The sequence below is a fragment of the Abramis brama genome (genome assembly GCF_963993115.1).
Source record: "Abramis brama genome assembly, chromosome: 15".
Lineage (NCBI taxonomy): Eukaryota > Metazoa > Chordata > Actinopteri > Cypriniformes > Leuciscidae > Abramis > Abramis brama.
The window spans coordinates 13312067-13331092 of NC_139977.1; the positions used below are offsets into that span (position 1 = coordinate 13312067).

The 19026-nt window shown below is 35.0% G+C and overlaps 1 protein-coding gene across 2 annotated transcripts; it reads right to left on the minus strand.

The window, feature by feature from the left end:
• Positions 1-737: 737 nt before the first annotated feature.
• hnf1bb (HNF1 homeobox Bb) lies at positions 738-13493 on the minus strand. 2 transcript variants are annotated; one of them, XM_084137414.1, is made up of 10 exons: positions 12990-13493; positions 11290-11489; positions 8556-8832; positions 7885-8105; positions 5919-6064; positions 5412-5535; positions 4804-4860; positions 3278-3427; positions 3095-3192; positions 1404-2123 (listed from the first exon to the last, which is right to left on the minus strand). In XM_084137414.1, the coding sequence occupies exons 1-10, from the start codon at positions 13358-13360 to the stop codon at positions 2103-2105; spliced, it is 1665 nt and encodes a 554-aa protein (XP_083993540.1). In that variant the 5' UTR covers positions 13361-13493; the 3' UTR covers positions 1404-2102. The 2 variants fall into 2 exon arrangements, with proteins under 2 accessions (XP_083993541.1, XP_083993540.1); XM_084137415.1 differs by lacking the exon at positions 4804-4860 and having other exon boundaries at positions 738-2123.
• Between the last annotated feature and the right edge of the window lie 5533 nt (positions 13494-19026).

Here is a 19026-nt window from a genome sequence, read left to right on the forward strand (position 1 = left end):
AATCGCTAACATGTTACAATTACAATATTGATTCTGTCCATGAACAGACCAGCCCAGAACCTTAGCATAGCTATTACAATAAACTTGTTACCGATAATATGTTTGTTGTTGGTATTGTTAAATGAAGGAGCCAGAACATGAGTGCTTCAGAACATCTCAGTCTCAACATTTATCTAAACATGTATGGACAGTCACATAATTGTAGGCTTTGTTTTTGTGTTTTTTAGACTTTAATGAGGGAATGTAAAATATGTTACTGTTATTTTAATGTTATGACTGATACATAATTTAACTTTTACTTGCTATAGTCTATTCTTCCCTCACTGTCCTCCATTTGAAATCTGATATAAAGTAGTTCAAATGTCTGAAACCACTAGTGGAAATACAATTGTATTTTGTTAATTTTTTTCTAAATAATTTTTATTAGAAACTACATTGGAATCATAAAAAAAAACACTTAAAAGTTGAATTAAAAAATGAAAAGCCATTTGATTAGCATCTGCCTAGCACAGCAGAATTTTTGTATATTATATATTTATTACAAGACTGAATTTATTTGATCAAAAATACAATATAGTAATATTGTGAAATATTTTTTACAATTTAAAATAACTGTTTTCTATATAAATATATTTTAAAATGTAATTTATTCCTGTGATGGTAAAGCTGAATTTTCAGTATCATTACTTCAGTCTTCAGTGTCACATGATCATTCAGAAATTATTCTAATATGCTGATTTGCCGCTCAAGAAACATTTTTTTATCTTCACTTTGCACAAGTGATCCAATACTCTGCAATACTTTACACGTTAATACATTCATTTATTGCATATTTTCCTATCATTTCATTTCTGAACCTGAACGGGACTTCGTAAATATTCAGAACCACTGCCAATTTCAGTAATAAATCAGTACTTGTTTTCTTCTGTCAAAGACTGATACAGTTCACTTTTGCAGTCATGCACTTGCTTCATTAAGAAACGAATCCCCAGGGTGCTATTTTAATTAGTTTAGTTTAGTTTCCATGGGGAAAAACTGAAAAAACTGTAATCACATGCTAGAGAAGTCATGTGAGAAGAGGAAAGGAAATGACTTCACCTGTTCACTTCCTAAAAGTAAACTCAGATGATACTTTCATGCCCTTTGACCAGTGAGACAACAAGGGAAATAGGCCTAATGGGGCATGGAAAACAAATACACACCCTTTTATTGCCCATCTCTGTCCTGTCTCCACCCCTCCTTCACACCTCTGACTTTCCATTAGTGTGTGAACACATTATAAATGCAAAGTGTGGCCCTGCTTTCTGCTATGGCACATTACCTGACAAAACAATCCTCAAAGAAATAAACACATCATTGGCATAAACTAATAAAAATGAGCACTAAAGCCAGGAGGTATTCTTCAAAAATGTATTATTTATCGATTTACACAAATATAAATATGATTGAAGTGATTCCAAAACTTATATAAAAAATAGCAAAGCCTTTAGGCAGTTATACACATTCTCATAATATTAGCTACAATGGAGTAGTGTGAAATCAATCCCTGAGAAGCAATTATAATTGTAGCATCTTTTGGGATTACTTTTATGTGCAAGTCCATGCGTTGAAATGGAAAGACCACTCTGATGTTGTGAATTTACACAGTAATGTGATGATTTTCTTTAAGAATACGGGATACATTTCAAATCTCAAACATGCGTGTGGAAAACAAAATCTCATCCGTGATCGACTGACTATTTTTGTTGTTGTTGTTGTTGCTGCTTTGCCTGAAGACTTGACCTTGTATTTAATAACAAACCATATTTCCTCATTAAATCGTATGTACAGTATCATTGAAGATTTCATCCCCTAAAACCGATGGGTGTGAAAGCTTCGGCTCAGTATTCAATCGTCTTAGCAAGTTCCGCCAGTTTGTTCTGTCATATGGCTTAAAGCTGTAATATATCAATCATTATTCTTCATTTGTTGCAGAATCCAGAGGCAGTTCTGCTCCTATTGTTTCTCCATGCTGACAGGTTACCAGCGTAACTGAGAAACGCAGAGGTCACGGACCGCTGTTGCTAAGCTGCCGAGGAAGTTCTCGCTTCGGTTGCGTTTGTTCACCAGGCCTGCAATGGACACTGCAGTGACAACAGAGAGTAACGATTATCCATCAGGACCGCAAATACAGATAGGCACTGTTTATGTACAGAGAGAGAAATATCAACATTGACCACTTTATAAAAATTTATACACCTAATTTTGCAATGCGGAAGTAAGTTACTTTCTGTTCAGATTCATTAGCCCTGTTTACACCTGGTATTAAGATGCGTTTTGGTTGATCGCTTCACGAGTAGACGAGGGACACATATCCGTTTACACCTGGTGTTTTAATCTGTCTCTTTTGTCCACTTTCAACCACTTCTGTCCTGATTTCTTTGAGGCCAGGGTCTATGTGTTTTTTCAGATCTTTCGTTCTAATGGACAAAATAAGCTCACGGAGACGATGGAAAAACATACGGAGAGCATCAGCTTTGGTTTCTGCTCTGACAGACGCAAGACACGATGAATGCTGTGAGTGTGTGTTAGAAATCAGGAATGGTGAGAGAGAACATTGTGCTTGGTACATTTTTCATCTTCAAACCAAACTTGGGTCTTCAGCCGACAAAGTTTAAATCCAGTCTGGATAGAGCTCTTCCCATAATGTTTACGCATTAGGTCAGTAAGCGGAGAGTAGACGGTCTTTTGTGGCTTTTACACAACGAAAGCAATCCGGTCAAATGTGTTTTCAACTACCTCTGGAAGTGGTCAAAAGTGGACAAGCTCAAAACGTTTTAGACCCCGTTTACACCTGTATTTAGCGTCATCTACTTGTGATCCGATCGACCAAAACACATCTTAATACCAGGTGTAAACAGGGCCTATAGGTAAATAACTAGAAAAATAACAAAGTGCAATAAACGGTACAACTATTTACACTACAAACCAGTGTTTATGTATACAATAAGTAAAAAAAAAAAAAAAAAACTCGCACATTCAAGTTACAAATGGCTGCACCCGCTCTTACATTAGAAGTAAGGTGGATAGAAAATACAAGAAACTGAAGTTTGACCTGCTTGCTGGAGCCGAGGTGTGTGATAGTGCTGGTGTCCATGGTCGTATATCGAGATGGATGGGAAAACTGGGCGGCTTCTTGTTTGGTCGAGTACACTGAAAAAGACAAGCGAAATGTGACTTTTGCACATTGTCGTTCAGAATCACAGAACGTTCTGCATTAATGAGCAGGGGTTATTACTGTGCGACTGTGAGAAGGGCTGCTGGGAGAGGTGAGCTGTGGTCAGCTGCGTCAGGCTGGTGTTCTGTGGGAACTGCATCGGCTGCAGGGTGGCCAGGCCAGACACGCTGTTGATGACGGGCACGCTCTGAGACTGAGGCGACGCCAGACCTGGCGAAACGAAAAAAACGTGTCAAAGTCAGAACTTGTTGTTCAAATTGTTCTAAAAGATTTGAAAATGAAAATAATTTAAATAATAATAATAATTTATACTAGACTATATATATTATTTAAAATCACACACACACACATGCACACACACACACATGCGCACGCACACACACACACACACACACACATGGGTTATTATAGTTAACTAAAACTAAAACCATAAAAGAAAACATTTTTGTTACTTAAAATGAAATAATCGTTAACAAAAATCAAATAAAAAACTTAAACTGTTTTCATTTTTTCTTATTTTTATTTAGTTTAACTTGATGTACTAAAAAAAACTAAACCTAAAACTGAAATAAAAATTATATATAGACACTATAGACTATATTTTTAAATAAAGATCATATAGACATATAGAAAAAATTTACTGGCAAAAATACACAACTAAATTACTACAATTTTAGCACTAAACTAACATAAAAATGAAAAATATTAACATAAAAACTAATTGAAAATATTAATACAACTATAATAGTTGTAATAGTTGTCATAATAGTCTCAGTTATACTAAAATAACACTGATATTTATGACCGCACACACAGTACTTTTCACATATAGAGATGATATGGAATTTCTTTGAAATGTTCGTCTATCTATGTTTTTTTTGTCCGGTTAGTATTCTTTTACATTCTCCAATATTTCTGTAAAAATGTGTTACGTTACGTTGCAATAAAAAATGTAAAGAATTAAAGGGGCCACATCCTACACAAGTCCATTTATAATGTTCTTTTTGCGCCAGAACTGTCAAATTTTAGTTTTACATGATGATTTGAATCTGATCCTTAGAATTAAACAGGATGATTTTGCTATTGTACCTTATTAACCTGTAAATGAACTCTGTTAGGATCAGCTTGTCGTATGTTTACTGGCTTAGGCAAGTGTGCAAACAAGGACTCAAATGCTTGACCTACTCATCAAATGTTTTAGTGCAGGGGTGCCCAATCCTGCTCCTGCCGATCGACTGTCCTGCACAGTTCATCTCCAACCCTAATCAAACACACCTGCCTTTACTTTTCAAGTGATCCTAAAGACCTTAATTGGTTGCTTCAGGTGTGTTTGATTAGGGTTGGAGATGAACTGTGCAGGACAGTCGATCGGCAGGAGCAGGATTGGGCACCCCTGTTTTAGTGTTACTGTGGCAGTCAGACACTCCAGCACTCAAGAGGGCGATAGAGTGACCTTCAAATGTCATTAAACCAGATGTGTTATCACTCAGGTAGCTAGCTATAAACGTTTTTTTAATGATCTAACTAGATCAGCAAGATGCTGTTGCTCCTGCTATCAAAACATTGCTCTGTTTAAGAATCCCTACCAGTAATGCAGTGTCTCAACCAATGACATGAGTTTGGGGGCGTGGGTATCTGTTTGTCTGACCAATAGAAAGAGGAGGGAGTGTTGAGAGAACCTGTTTGAATTATTTTTGAAATTCCATTTGATAAAAAAAATGAATGACAGTGTAGGTTAGTGGTTTTTAAACGTTTCAGGCCAAATACCACCTTTCATCACATCAGAAAAACATAATAGTTTTAATAATACCGCAGATGTCAAAATGTGTGATAAAAATGAAAAAATAAATGCTACAGTAAAACTGTATTGTTAACTGTAAGATACCTTACATATACGTTAAAAAAAACTGGAAATGGTTTAACATAGCAATTATATGTAAATAAATACTGCATTTGAGTTTTTGCCAGAAAAACTATGTGCTGTATAATTACAGTGGAAAATAAGAATATATACAGTCACCAATATGCCATCCAGAAATACCTGAAATGTAGTCACTGTATTTATTTTAGGCAACCACAGCAGCAGTTTTTATCGTAAATTTAATAGGATGTTTTTACAGTGTACAGTACATACCACAGTTTACGATGTAAGATATGAAGAAGGAGGAGTAAATAAAAATGGCGATACACTCACTTTGAGCGGCCAGGCTCATAATGAGGCTCTGTGCTTGCTGATGATGATGATGAGACGACTGAGACAGACTATGAATGTTGGTCAAAGTGCTCACAGGAGGCAAGACTCCACCAGAGACCGAGATCTGGACACACACGCACACACACAATGTCAATACATATAAGGTACACAAACACTTTGCAAGTAAGGACGTGGTTCCTTTCCTCTGGTGAAAAACGTCGTTTTTGAACTGTGAGAGCGCACTAACATAACATTACAAATGTTTATTGGGGGGAGCATAAAAGTGAATGAAAGTGAATAAAGGCAGGGTTTCTGTGTTGAACATACTGCCTTCACATGCTAGATCAATGCTCTCTTTGACCTAGTTGAGTCAGTTTCCAAATAAAGGCGACTTTATCAATCATGTCTGTAAAATGTACATTGATCTCTGCGACTACACGGTTGAAAAAAAGGGCCGGCAGACCCGTACTTGTCAAAGCGTGCACGTCGTGACGGTTTTTTCTTTACCATTTTGGCGTCCGGCGATAACAAGCCGTGGCAGTGGTCCAGGCTACCCGGAGACACCTGTTGCAATACTGATTGGCTGCTGCCGTGGTGACTGATGGTTGTGGAGGAAGTGACCTCACTGGTTCCTTGTTGACTGTACCTGAGCTCTGCACCGAAAAACACAAGAAACACTTCTGTAGTATTGTGCAGTTAATGCTTTGAAGACAAAAATGTGCGATTTGTTGTGTTGTCAAACTGGGAAAAAGAGAAAGCTGCTAGTCGGCACATGCTGACCTGATACCGTCTATCTTTATTTGACCTAGTTGCGGAGCTGTAAATGCAGCTCGAATGATAAGAGTATGCAGTCCAAACACTGAAAGGCCTTTATGAGGCCGTCTATTCCTTAAACGCGTTCTCGTAAACATACCTGAAAACTGATTATGCTAAATGTTGTGCATTTTCTTGCTCCGGGGCAAACAAATACAATCAAAGAGCTTTTGAACCGTTGGAGGTCAGTGACTGTAGCAGAACACACAGCTTGAGCAAACACGCTGTCCTCTGACTCACTCTCTTGACGTAATATTAATCCATTTGTAAACATTCTGCGGAATTCGGTCCATTTCACAGGCTGACAGTTTACGGCTTTTCCACAGAAAAGTGCCCTTTTCTAGTTGCCAAAAGTTAAGCTGAAGCATTCTGATTTTATTATATGATCGTTTTAAGCCACTGCATGATCCTTCTGGGTTTACAACACTTTTTTTCCCAACAAGCTATCGATCTTCTGAGGGAGCAAAACACACCCTCCCAGACACAAAGCTCGAACCTTGACTTGACCCTGGTTTGACCCTAAAGATTTTATGTCCTTGTATCTCACATGTGTCTGCGGGTGTGGCTGTGTGTTTTGTTCACACACCAATGGGAGGGAAGAATTCCAATGAAACAAACACGCTCTTACTGCTTTTGTGACCCTGTTTACACCTGATACTAACACTCGTCATACCCCGGTTTAACAGACACGGCTTAAGTCTAGTCCCAGACTAAAATGCATGTTTGAGCTGTTTTAACTGAAAGCAACTTGCATTGGCATATCTTAAACTGTGTTCGAATATGTCAGTGCCATTGTTTTGTCACAAGATGCACACCAGTAATGTTTTTTTAGTCAGTAAAGCTACTTAAATGTCCTAATTGAACTAAGAACTAATCCTGGCTTAATCTAAGCCCTGTCTGTGAAACCAGGCCATAACGCTCAAATACAGCGATAAACCAGGGTTATTATCGTTAACTAAAACTATTAAAAACAGTTGTGTTCACTGAAATAAATATTAGATAAATAAACTGAAAGAAAATCTGAAATGCTGTCTTAAGTTTAAGTTGAAACACTGAAATTAGTAACTGCAAAAATAAATCATTAAAAACAAAAACTGAACTAAAATCTTTAACCTTTAAATTAAACCTAAATAGCAATATTAATAAGTAATAATAAAAGTGACAAAAGCACATAACATAAATCGCGATTAATCGCATCCAAAATAAAAGTTTGTGTTTAGGTAATTATGTGTGTGTACTGTGTATAATTATTTTTTTTATATAAATATACACATATGCATGTACATATTTAAGAAACATTTGCATGTATATACTGTGTATATATATTTATACATAATTTATATTATATATAAATATAAATATTGTATATATAAATAACACATTTTCTTAAATATATACATGCATGTGTGTGTATTTATATATACAAAATAATTATACACAGTACACACACATATATTACGTAAACACAAACTTTTATTTTGGATGCAATTAATCGTTGCCAAGATCGATTTAGCATTATTTATAGCATATAAATAATACTAAAATAACACTTCCAACTTTTCCGGTTAGCATGATATCGGATCGTCTGAGACAGATGTTAATAGCAGGTGTGAACAGAGTCTGCGCTTCTGTTTTCTGTGTGATTGTTACATGCACTTACTTGAATCAGAGGCACTGTGATGGTGCTGGGTGTGTGGAGACACATGGGACAGCAGGGGGTTCATGCTGTGGGGTGGATATGTGTCCATAGCCAGCTTCTGTCTGAAGGCTTCCTCCTTCCGCCGGTTTGCAAACCAGTTGTACACACGAACCTCCGTGACCAGGTTAGATCCAAGTCCATGAGCTTTAGAGGGCGACACACCCCTCTGCACACACTCTGCCCTGAGAACATCCCCAAAAATAACCAACCGCTATAGATCAAATGTGTTCAAATAAATATCTATCTTATAATGTCGAACAGAAAAAAAGAAACAGATGATGTAATTAATTAAATGTAATTTAACAGATAAATTAAACATATTTTTAATAAAACTAAAACGAATGCATGAGTGCCACTGTGTTTTAAAGCATAAATAAAATAAATAAGTATCCAACCAAAGTCTGAGAAACAAGAGAATATGAAAATTGAGCAAAAATAAAAACAAAAGACTTTATACATAGATTTTATAAACATGAAAATTAATGTGGTGTCGGTAATTTAAAAAAAGATATAGTATATATTGTATGTAATATAATAAAATGCAAAACATAAAAATAGATGTCTGTGAATGCAGTTGTTCAAGTTGTAATTTCACTGAAACGCACAGCAACGGAAGAGCGAGAGAGCATTACCTGTTGCATTCCTCCACGAGCGCCTCCCTCTCTTCTTTGCTGGGATTCTTCTGGCGTTCATAAGCCTGATAAAGTATCTCTTGAGATGCCGGACCCCATTTGAAACGGTTTCGTCTCATCCTCTTAGAGCCTGGCTCCCCCTCGTCTCCGATTGGTCCTCCAGAACCTCCCGGAGCGCCCGAACTGTGTCCGTTATGATTGAATTCTGGGAAAAAAAACAGGACCTGATCCTGACTGCCTGAGTCACTGAGGTCAGAGCCCTGAACACGGTCGAACTCTGCGAAAATAAGAGGGGGACACGATTGGGGCAGAGTAAGGCAGAATCATGATAGATAGTGTTGGATGGGGAGGCCCATGGTGGTAATAATAATAATAGATCCAAGTATGGGGCTTACAGAACGGAGTATGTATATATATGTGTATACACACACACACACACACACTGTACACACACATATATACATATATATATATATATATATATATATATATATATATATATACAGACACACAGACACAAGTAATTACACTTTGTATGAAAGTACATACAGTATACACACACATACACATACACACACATATATATATATATATATATATATATATATATATATATATATATATATATATATATACACATACATATATACATACATACATACATAAGTAATTAGCACCAATTTATATGAAAATTAACATGTTGACCTTGAAAAATGAATGTCCTTCATAAATGTAGGCTATTCAGAGCAAGTAAAGAACATGTATTATGCAGTCTACAAATATGAATAAATGATCTTCTAAATTATCTGACCAAAGTTTGAGAAACAAGAGTGTATAACAATTGACAAGATAAAAACATTCACAAAAGAGGCTTTTTATATAGATTTAATCAAAAGTGCTGTAGGTCATTTATAATAGACACAGTGTAGGGGTGAGCGGGGCACAAACTAACACGAGGCTACTTGTTGTAACACACATGGTTTAAAACTTTCCACACATGCCAGCATGACAAAATGTACTGTATTTTCTAGTTGCCATATCAACACTATATGTGACCCTGGATCACAAAACCAGTCATAAGTCGCACGGGTATATTTGTGGCAATAGCCAACAATACATTGTATGGGTCAGAATTATCGATTTATCTTTTATGGCAAAAATCATTTGGATATTAATTAAAGATCATGTTCCATGAAGATATTTTGTAAATTTCATACCGTAAATATATAAAACATTTATTTTTGTGAGTGAATGCAGCATAATCACGAACATAAATGGACAACTTTAAAGGAGATTTTCTCAATGATTAGATTTTTTTGCACCCTCAGATTCCAGCTTTTCAAATAGTTGTATCTCGGCCAAATATTGTCATATACTAACAAACCATACATCATGGTAAGCTTATTTATTCAGCTTTCTTTTTTTTATTGACCCATGTGACTGGTTTTGTGGTCCAGGGTCACATATAGATTTATTTTTTTTTTTGCCAAAATGCAAAAATCTTTGGAAGATATCACTGAACATTACTTTAACCATAGAAAAAGTTCATTTTTCATCTGTTTATTGTGTTTATTTAAAATTAGACAAATCTGAAATTATTTGAATCTTATATCTGTTATTTAACAGTTGAGATAGTTCTTTAATGCTTCGGGTTTCAGTTGCGCAGATGGGGCAATGTTGTTACTGCGCTACAATGTGCTTCTATAGAACTATGCTATTCTATTCTTTACTTTTAAGAAATCTATTGAGAAACCATGAGAAAAAGGTGAATAAAGACTGAGAGTCATTACTTATTATTATGTTTTGAACTATGCTGTATAACTGTGTTTTGTGGTGTGTTTGTTGTCAAACTCAAAAATTACACACAACAAAATGCCATTATTTTATCTGAAAAATTTAAGAATTGTATTTTATTGACAAAATATTTTAGTGTGTCTTGTATATTTTTTTTTATTTGATCAGATAACATTTGAAGCGGTCATATGGTCAAGTTACAATGGACCCCACCTATGGGGCATGTTGTCACATTTCACTTCCATTCTTTCGTGGGAAATCAAGAAAAAGGATACACTTTATTTGTATTAATGAAATAAAACCACATTATTGTACTAGACGTGTGGAATTAATTGAGGGGGGGAAATAAATACTCTGAACCCCAAGTGAATTTACACAAACTGAGAAAGTCAAAAAGTGTTAGGTTGTGCCCCGCTCTCCCCTATTTTACATGCGCTGTGAAGATTTCTGCGAAGATTTCAGATGGCGCAAACACTGAATCTTTGTAAATGTACATTTCCGAAATACTTAACTTAGACATTTATCTCAAATAACAGATCACTCTAAATTGTAATACGGACTCATGCACTTTCTGTAAAGCTGCTTTGAAATGATGTGTAAAGCACTATACAAATAAACGTGAATTGAATTGAACTGTAATAAAAAAACAAACACCAAAAGGCTACAATACATGTCTTACAAGTATGTAATATAATATGTAAACAAATGTAATAATATAAAAAATTATTCACTGCATTGTTTTATATAACAAAAAATCAGTACCAGATGCAAAAATAAATAAATAAACGAGAGATTATGAAATAAATAATAAAGCTTAAAAATAAATGTCACTTGTATGATATTTTGTTAAATAATGCAAATAGATGAATTTACTTTTAAGCTTGCAAAGGGAACAAAACAGTCTACATATGCTATAGACTGTATTGAGATGCTGACTTACGTCTGTCGATTTCGCGCTGTTTCTGGACATACCAGGTGTAAAGCGCGGCTCGCTTGGCCGTCTTCATCGGCGTGCCTTTATTGAGGTGCTGGGACAGGTGCGACTGGTTGAGGCCCGTCACGTCCACCACCTCGCGCTGAGGGATGTTGTGCTGCTGCATGTAGCCTTTCACAGTGCGAGCCACGCGCCACGGGTCCTCGCTGACAACGACACACACACCATCAGCAGATTCACCAGCAACTCCACATTATTTTCATGTGTCGAAGTGTTATGTTAGGTTGTGTAAAAGTATGCCTTTTGTTTTGAAAAGCCCAAATATGAAAAAAAAGGCTGAAACATCTAAATTGACATGACATGCTTATTGCATGTCATGTCAATTTAGACGTTTCAGCCTTTTTTTTTTTCATATTTGGGCTTTTCAAAACAAAAGGCATACTTTTACACAACCTAACATAACACTTCGACACATGAAAATTTAATATTAATTTAATATTAATTGAAAACATAAAAAAAAACAAATATTTCAAAAGTAACTCAGACATAATCAAAACAATTAATGATGTCTAATGAGTATTAGTAGCCTACTCTCATAGGTTAATTTTGTTTAGCTAATTTCCCCCCAAAATATATTTTCCTCCTATCGATACTGAGTTGATTATATGCGATAAATAACTGTAGGCTATAATAATAATTGTATAGACGAACTGTATATAGTCATACAATAAAATAATAAATAGGCCTAATAATAATAGGCCCCATTGCATGACATTGGTTGTAGCCTATATCATTTTAAATGTCTCTAATTTGACGTAGCCGACAAAATGCCATAATAAATCTGTTAATTGTAGGCCTCTTGTGAAGAAAAAAACAAAAACAAAAACAGCAATCAGCATACAAGTAAAACGCTTGTGATCGGTTCAATAGCCTACGTTTAAACAAAAAAAGCAAAAAGCAAATGAAAATGTCTGACGGATCCGCTAATGTTTGTTTGGGGAAATAACCCCTCACATTAGTGTGCTCGAGGATGTTGATTTAAGACTATAACTTTGGACAATGAATAACTAGATATCTTTTCCCTCTATTCATACGACATTGTGTATCTTTCTGTTGATGATTTATAGAAATAAATTAATAACAACTACACGTGGTTTCGTTTTGACTTTACGTCAATATACATATCTTGTCCTCTTTATACTTTTGCACAGGAACATTTCGATATTTTTTTATTTTTTTATATTTTTTGCCTAAATTTAAAATGTATTCGATTTTTTTTTTGTGCCTAAAGTTGCATAATTAAGTAGGCTAATTAAAACAATACTAAAATAATACTGAAATAAGAAAAAAAAATTGCTTCATCACAATAGGTTAATTTTGGTATTGGTTTCGTTAGATAATTTTATTTAAAAAAAATTGGGCAAGCAAAAAGAAAAAAAAATCATTAATAAAAGAAAATAAATAAATTATATAGGATAAAATTAGACAAGTTTCTACAGAAAATTTAGAAGAACTAGCCTACAGGCTCACGGTTATTTTATAGAGCTGCTCATTATTGCGCACTGTTCTTATTGCGACTGAAAAAAAAAAAGTATGTAGGCCTACATTGTAATTTAACATGTTGCATTGTTTGCATATAATATTTTAATAAGGTGACATTTAAGTAATGAACTGAAAAGTCAAGTATCCGTATGTGAATAACTCACGATAACATGCGTTCCACCTGCGCGCGCTGCTCCGCCGCCTCCTCCGTGTTGAGAGACTGCAGCTCGCGCAGGATCGGCGGCGTGTCGAAGTCATCCCCGTCATCAGAGCCTTCATCCCCGGACAGCTTACCGCCTTTCCCCTGCGCGCTGGTCAGAGTCAGAAACACCGGCTTTGAATCATTGGAGTCGCTGCCGCCGTTGACGCTCGACGGGGACAAGGGTTTTTCCATTTTTATTCCGAATTCGGCGGAACACGGGCATAAATCCTCCAGCGCCTGGACCAGCACATCCTTAGTGACCCCCGAGTCCAACAAGGCGCTCAGGAGCTCCTGCTGAAGCGATGTCAACTTGGACACCATGTCAGTAAACATCAATCCGGTCTCGTTTAAAATCCTCGCGGCCTCGGTAAATAGACGTGCGAAATTAACTGAAACGAAGAGTGTTTTAAGGACGCAAGCACATGAGACTAAAGTGTCTTAACGCAAAGTTTTGCAGTTGTCCAGTGCACGAGCGCACCTGCTGAAGGAAGTCGTTCCACGTTCCCGGTGGGCGGAGCTGACTGCATGGTCATTGGCTGTTGCACCTTATGCAAATGATTTACATTTATATGAATAATGCTAATATAAATGAGAAATTTGGAGGAATACAATTCTGTATTAGTCTACTTCTGGGTCACACTTTAGATTAGGGTCCAATTCTTACTATTAACTACGACTTGTGCCTCAATAAACTCCTTATTAGCCTACAGCTTATTAATAGTACACTGTAAAAATTATATGATCAATAAGTTATGACAACATATGTTTTTATATTGCTGTAACTCATCAAAATAAGTTTTTTTTAAATAAGTTATACAAGATTCAACTCATTTTTTAAAGTCAGTTCAATGTAATATAAGTTGAAATGACTTAAACATCCAAGTTGATTGTAATTAAAATGTATTTATAAATAAATTAATACGAACTTACTAACATTTAATAACAATGGGTTAATACATTTTACATTACATTTCTGAAAAGTGATTTAAATAGTCACAAATCTATTTCTACTTCTTCATTTCATTTATTTGCTTTGTATGTCTTATATTGTTATAAGCTTAAATTACTTCTATTTTTTCTTTTTTTACTTGAGAATGAAAGGTGGCACCCCCCTCTGATAAAAAATATAATTTAGTAATCGTTATATTTGTTATAATTGGTTAATTTTTGTTGTGTTCATAATGCCTTCATTATGAGATAATCATTACTCAAATGTGAGTAATAAAAATTATATGATCAATAAGTTATGACAATTACATTGCTTTAACTCATCAAAATAAGTTAAGCAATTTTCATTTGCTATATTTTTTATAAATTATACAAGATTCAAATACTTTTATAAAGTCAGTTTAATGTAATTTAAGTTTAAATGACTTAAACATTTAAGTTGATTGTACTTAAAAATTTAAGGCAGCAACTTTTTTTTTTACAGTGTAGAAAAACACCTCATTTTTCATCATTCGTAGACCCCTCTTTTCTTCTTTGTATATAATCATTTTCTCATTTATTTGATCCTGAAAAGCAAAATGTGACTTTTTAATGAGCAAAAATGTTGATCAGTGATAAGATGCACATCAACAGTAAATGTGTGTGAAAATTCAGCATTCATGTTTTTCATAAATAGACTGAAATCAAAATGCTACATAAAAAGAATCATTATGAAAATGTAAAATCGTAGACACAATATGAGTATTTCAAGATCAAATCTGCTGCTGGAACAGAATTTTAATGCGCGCTGCATTTCAACCTTTCTCACACATTTTGGGGACTGGTCAGTTCTCAATCATTAACAGCAGTTAATAACAAACTTACAGAAATTACATATTTTTTTCCAGGATGTGAAACTACTTCTGTTGTGAAAGCTGCACTGGAGTGTGACTGTATCGGATGAATAATTTGTTAGTTTTCTCTCTCTCTCTCTCTCTCTCTCTCTTCCAGGTTTTGTATGTGGTTTATTCACACTATGAAAGGCTCTGCTGTCTGTGTATCAAAGCCCCTTCCCTTTCCACCACTGGAATGTTTTTTCTTTTTGTAAATGTGGCTAATTTGCCTGCAGTTTGAACAAAAAGGTGTTGATCGATAGGCATCCATATAGATATTTGATTTAAATGAGGCGTTTACAGATATATTAAACTTTTATAAGTATGGCTAAAATATGCTAAAAAGGTGCATTTAGTAAAAATTTTATACTTACACGCACATTTTAGAGATGATGGGTAAGCTGGGGAATCAGTGACCAGAAAGATGAGTTCCGGTCAGTAAGCTGGACCTTGACTTGGACTCAAAAGGACACATAAACACAAGAACACACACACACACACACACAGAGTTTATTTCTGTCATGTTCTGAGAGATAGGTAAGGTCTCGAGGCATTTATTGTCTGTGTTTGCCGTGACAGAACTGTGCCACAGGTGTTACGCATATAAAGACTCCGTTGATCACCCTGTTAGACATTAACCACAGTAATCTAACCTTCACGAGCTTCCTTTTCATGATGATGCGCAATGATTATGATTGTGTTATAAAACAGCCTAGGTGTGTGAATATACACACAACACATTTCCCTATATCTTTTGCACAAGCTATGAATTAGACCAATTTAAGGATTAGAAACTACTTTAAAATGCATGCAGATGTTTTTTGTTAAAGCTATACCATCATTTATTTTATTTTTTTATTTTTACTAACTAATTATTGTCATTCTTGTTTCCATGTTCAAGGATGGAGAAATGATTAGAAATTTTACAATAATTTTGACTAATTTCATATAATTGACATTATATATTATTGATTGAGTCGTGAGGTATACTACAACTGACCGCAAGCTCCGCGCATTTGTCAAAATTAAAGTGACTGAAAGACATCACACTCATTTCCTTTAAGGAGGCAGAGGAGCAAATGAGATCAGTGGTAGAGGAAATAAGGAGTGTGAGTGGAGCTACTCTCCCAGAACCGACTGCAGCTCTGAAGCCCCCGCTGATTTAAACATCCCCCTTACAGAGATCTCATATTCACACAACGGCCTTCTTTATTCTCAACTCTACAGTCTAAGATTCTCTCTCTCTCTCTCTCTCTCTGACAGATAGACAAATAGACATATAGATAGATAATGGATAGACAGATAGACTGTAAAAAGTGATGTTGACTTAACTTAAAAAAGTGAGCAAACCTGTTGCATTAAAATTAAGTAAATAAACTTCATGCGTAAAGTTATGTGGAATTGTCAGGTTCAGGTTCACATAACTTAATTTATTCAATATGCTTGAGGTTTATTTACTTAAAACTATTAAGGCAACAGATTTCCTCACTTTTTTAAGTTAAGTCAACTGATCACTTTTTACAGTGAGATAGATAGATAGATAGATAGATAGATAGATAGATAGATAGATAGATAGATAGATAGATAGATAGATAGATTTAGTGATCAAATTTAGCACTCTTATGGAAATATGACATTTTGTAAATATAATTTAAATCTGACTACTTTTCAAATAGTTTGTTAAAAATCAACATCTCAGGAAAATGTTATGGGGTTTCTAATCAAAATATGACTTGCTGTTACAGAACAGGGCATTGATTTCATACATGTCCACTGTAGAGGACACCAAGCATGTTTATCAGGCATTTTGGGAGACACACCAAGTGAATAGGGAAAGAAATTATATATCAATATTCCTATGAAATATTAGATATCGTTATGAATATGTTGCCAATTATTACTCCCATTATTACACGTCTTTATTCATTACATGATGCCCCAAGAACACATTATGCAGATTAGATACAGTGTATCATTGTATTGAATGGGACAACACATGGCCATTTTACCCACATACTGCATAAAGTAAAATGATATATCAGTTCATTCTGTTATATATTTGATAAAGTTGAGAATCATCTTTTTACAAAGTCTGGTTAAAAAAAAAAATCCTGAAACCTAAAAATTAATTGGTGAATAAAACAAAAATCCCATTGTTTTTTCATTTTATTTTTTAATCCTGGTGGACTACAGTGGACATAGCATAACATAATAAAATATATATTTTTCTCCAATTTGTTTATTATGGTCTAAACTCTATGTAATGACGAATAATACTAAATTCAAAAAACTTTTTTTTCTGGGTCTCAGGAGTACAATAAATAGATTAGATTGATTTCCCACTTTTCAATTTTCCCAAACTTTTCATCATTAATTTCAAGCAAACTTATAACATTTACATGATTATGCTGAACGCCATCCCTTTCAATCTACAAACTTTTGACGCCCCACTCAGAGTTTGCAAAAATCACTTGACATTTCGTTTAAATTGCACACGCAGAACAATTAACAGCATTACAACACATATCAGCCAACAGCTATGATGCCGTACTGCGCTTTTACAACACAGTAAAGACTTCATGACCTTTTTATGGATACAACGTTCAAAAGAAGACTTTGATGGCTCCTCACGAGGGGTCAAAATCTGAAGAAATGGCCACCGTAAATGTAAGGAGGAGAATAAATACAGGCAGAGCATGTGATGCTGGCACAGGACCAGACACTGCAAATGTATGCCATCTAAATCTACAGCAAATCTGAAGTAAACTCTTTAAATTCAGCAGGGATTCAACATCACAAAAATGTCCTTCAGCTTTTTCTGTCTTTCACTCATTACTCTCTATAGGAGGGCCATCGCTCACCCATCCCGACAGTCGTTTAGCTAAATGGTTACTTGGGTTAATCAGGTATTGCTTAACGCGCTGCAAATCTTTCAACCAACACAAACATCATGTTAACATCTACTATCTTTCTACGCAATATGTATATACAAAAGCATTTTAAAGTAAAAGTGTAGTATTTCTATTTTTTTTTTTACATAAGACTTAAAAATAAAGATAAGTATTTAAATTATTTACTTTAACATTCATTAGACTTTTGGAGAGACTCATCCAACCCTTTCAGAAAGGTTTTATTGTGCTTTATATCTTAATTGTCCCTCATTTTTCGGGACCCCCAGTGTGAAGGGGGGATGAGGGTGAGCGCTCAGGGACAGACGTGCCTGAATCAGCGTTCCTCCCTCCTGTTAGAGATGAGTGGACTCTGCCCCGCTGAACCTCATGCTCGCTTGCTCTGCTCTTCGCAGGAATCAAACGTTTCGTCCTCTTCTTCATCCTGATTGCACTCCTCCTGCCGCTTTTCTCTCTCATGCCTCAGTGACCCCGGGGCCCCAGAGGGCCAGAGTCAATCAAGGTATCAGGTCAATCTAAAACTCACAGCTAATTTCGTTACAGCTTTTTAGTCGCTGTCATTGCTCTAGCCATTTAATGTTACTTTTCTACAATGTAAACACAATTTTTATAATATCCAATAATAATAATTCAAAATATGTTATTGAACATTTTTAAAAATGCAAAAGATTTCAAAACGGTCTTCCTGGCAATTAGGTGTTGTTGCACTCAAGCTAAATTGATGCATATAACACACACACACACACACACATTGGGTTTTCATGTTTTATGGGGACATTCCATAGATATAGTGATTTTTATACTGTAGAAACTGTACATTCTATCTCCTAACACTATATCCCCAAACCTATCCCGTCACAGAAAACTCTGCAGTTTTACATTTAAAAATAAAAAATAAAAATCATTTAATGTGATTTAAAATCTGTTTGCCTCATGGGGACCAAAAAAATGTCATGCCATGTTGTGGGGACATTTGAATGTACGTACATACCTTCCTTCCTAGTATATACCTACCTACATTGTAAAAAAAAGTTGCTGATTAATTTTTTTTTAAAGTACAATCAACTTGAATGTTTCAGTCATTTCAACTTAAATTACATTAAACTTACCAAATTTCTTTCTTTTTTTATTTTATTTTGTATAACTTGTATAAAAAGTTGAAAATTGCTTAACTTATTTTGATGAGTTAAAGCAATGTAAAAAACGTATGTTGTCATAACTTATTGATCATATAATTTTTTTCAGTGTACCTATGTAAGTACCTACCTAT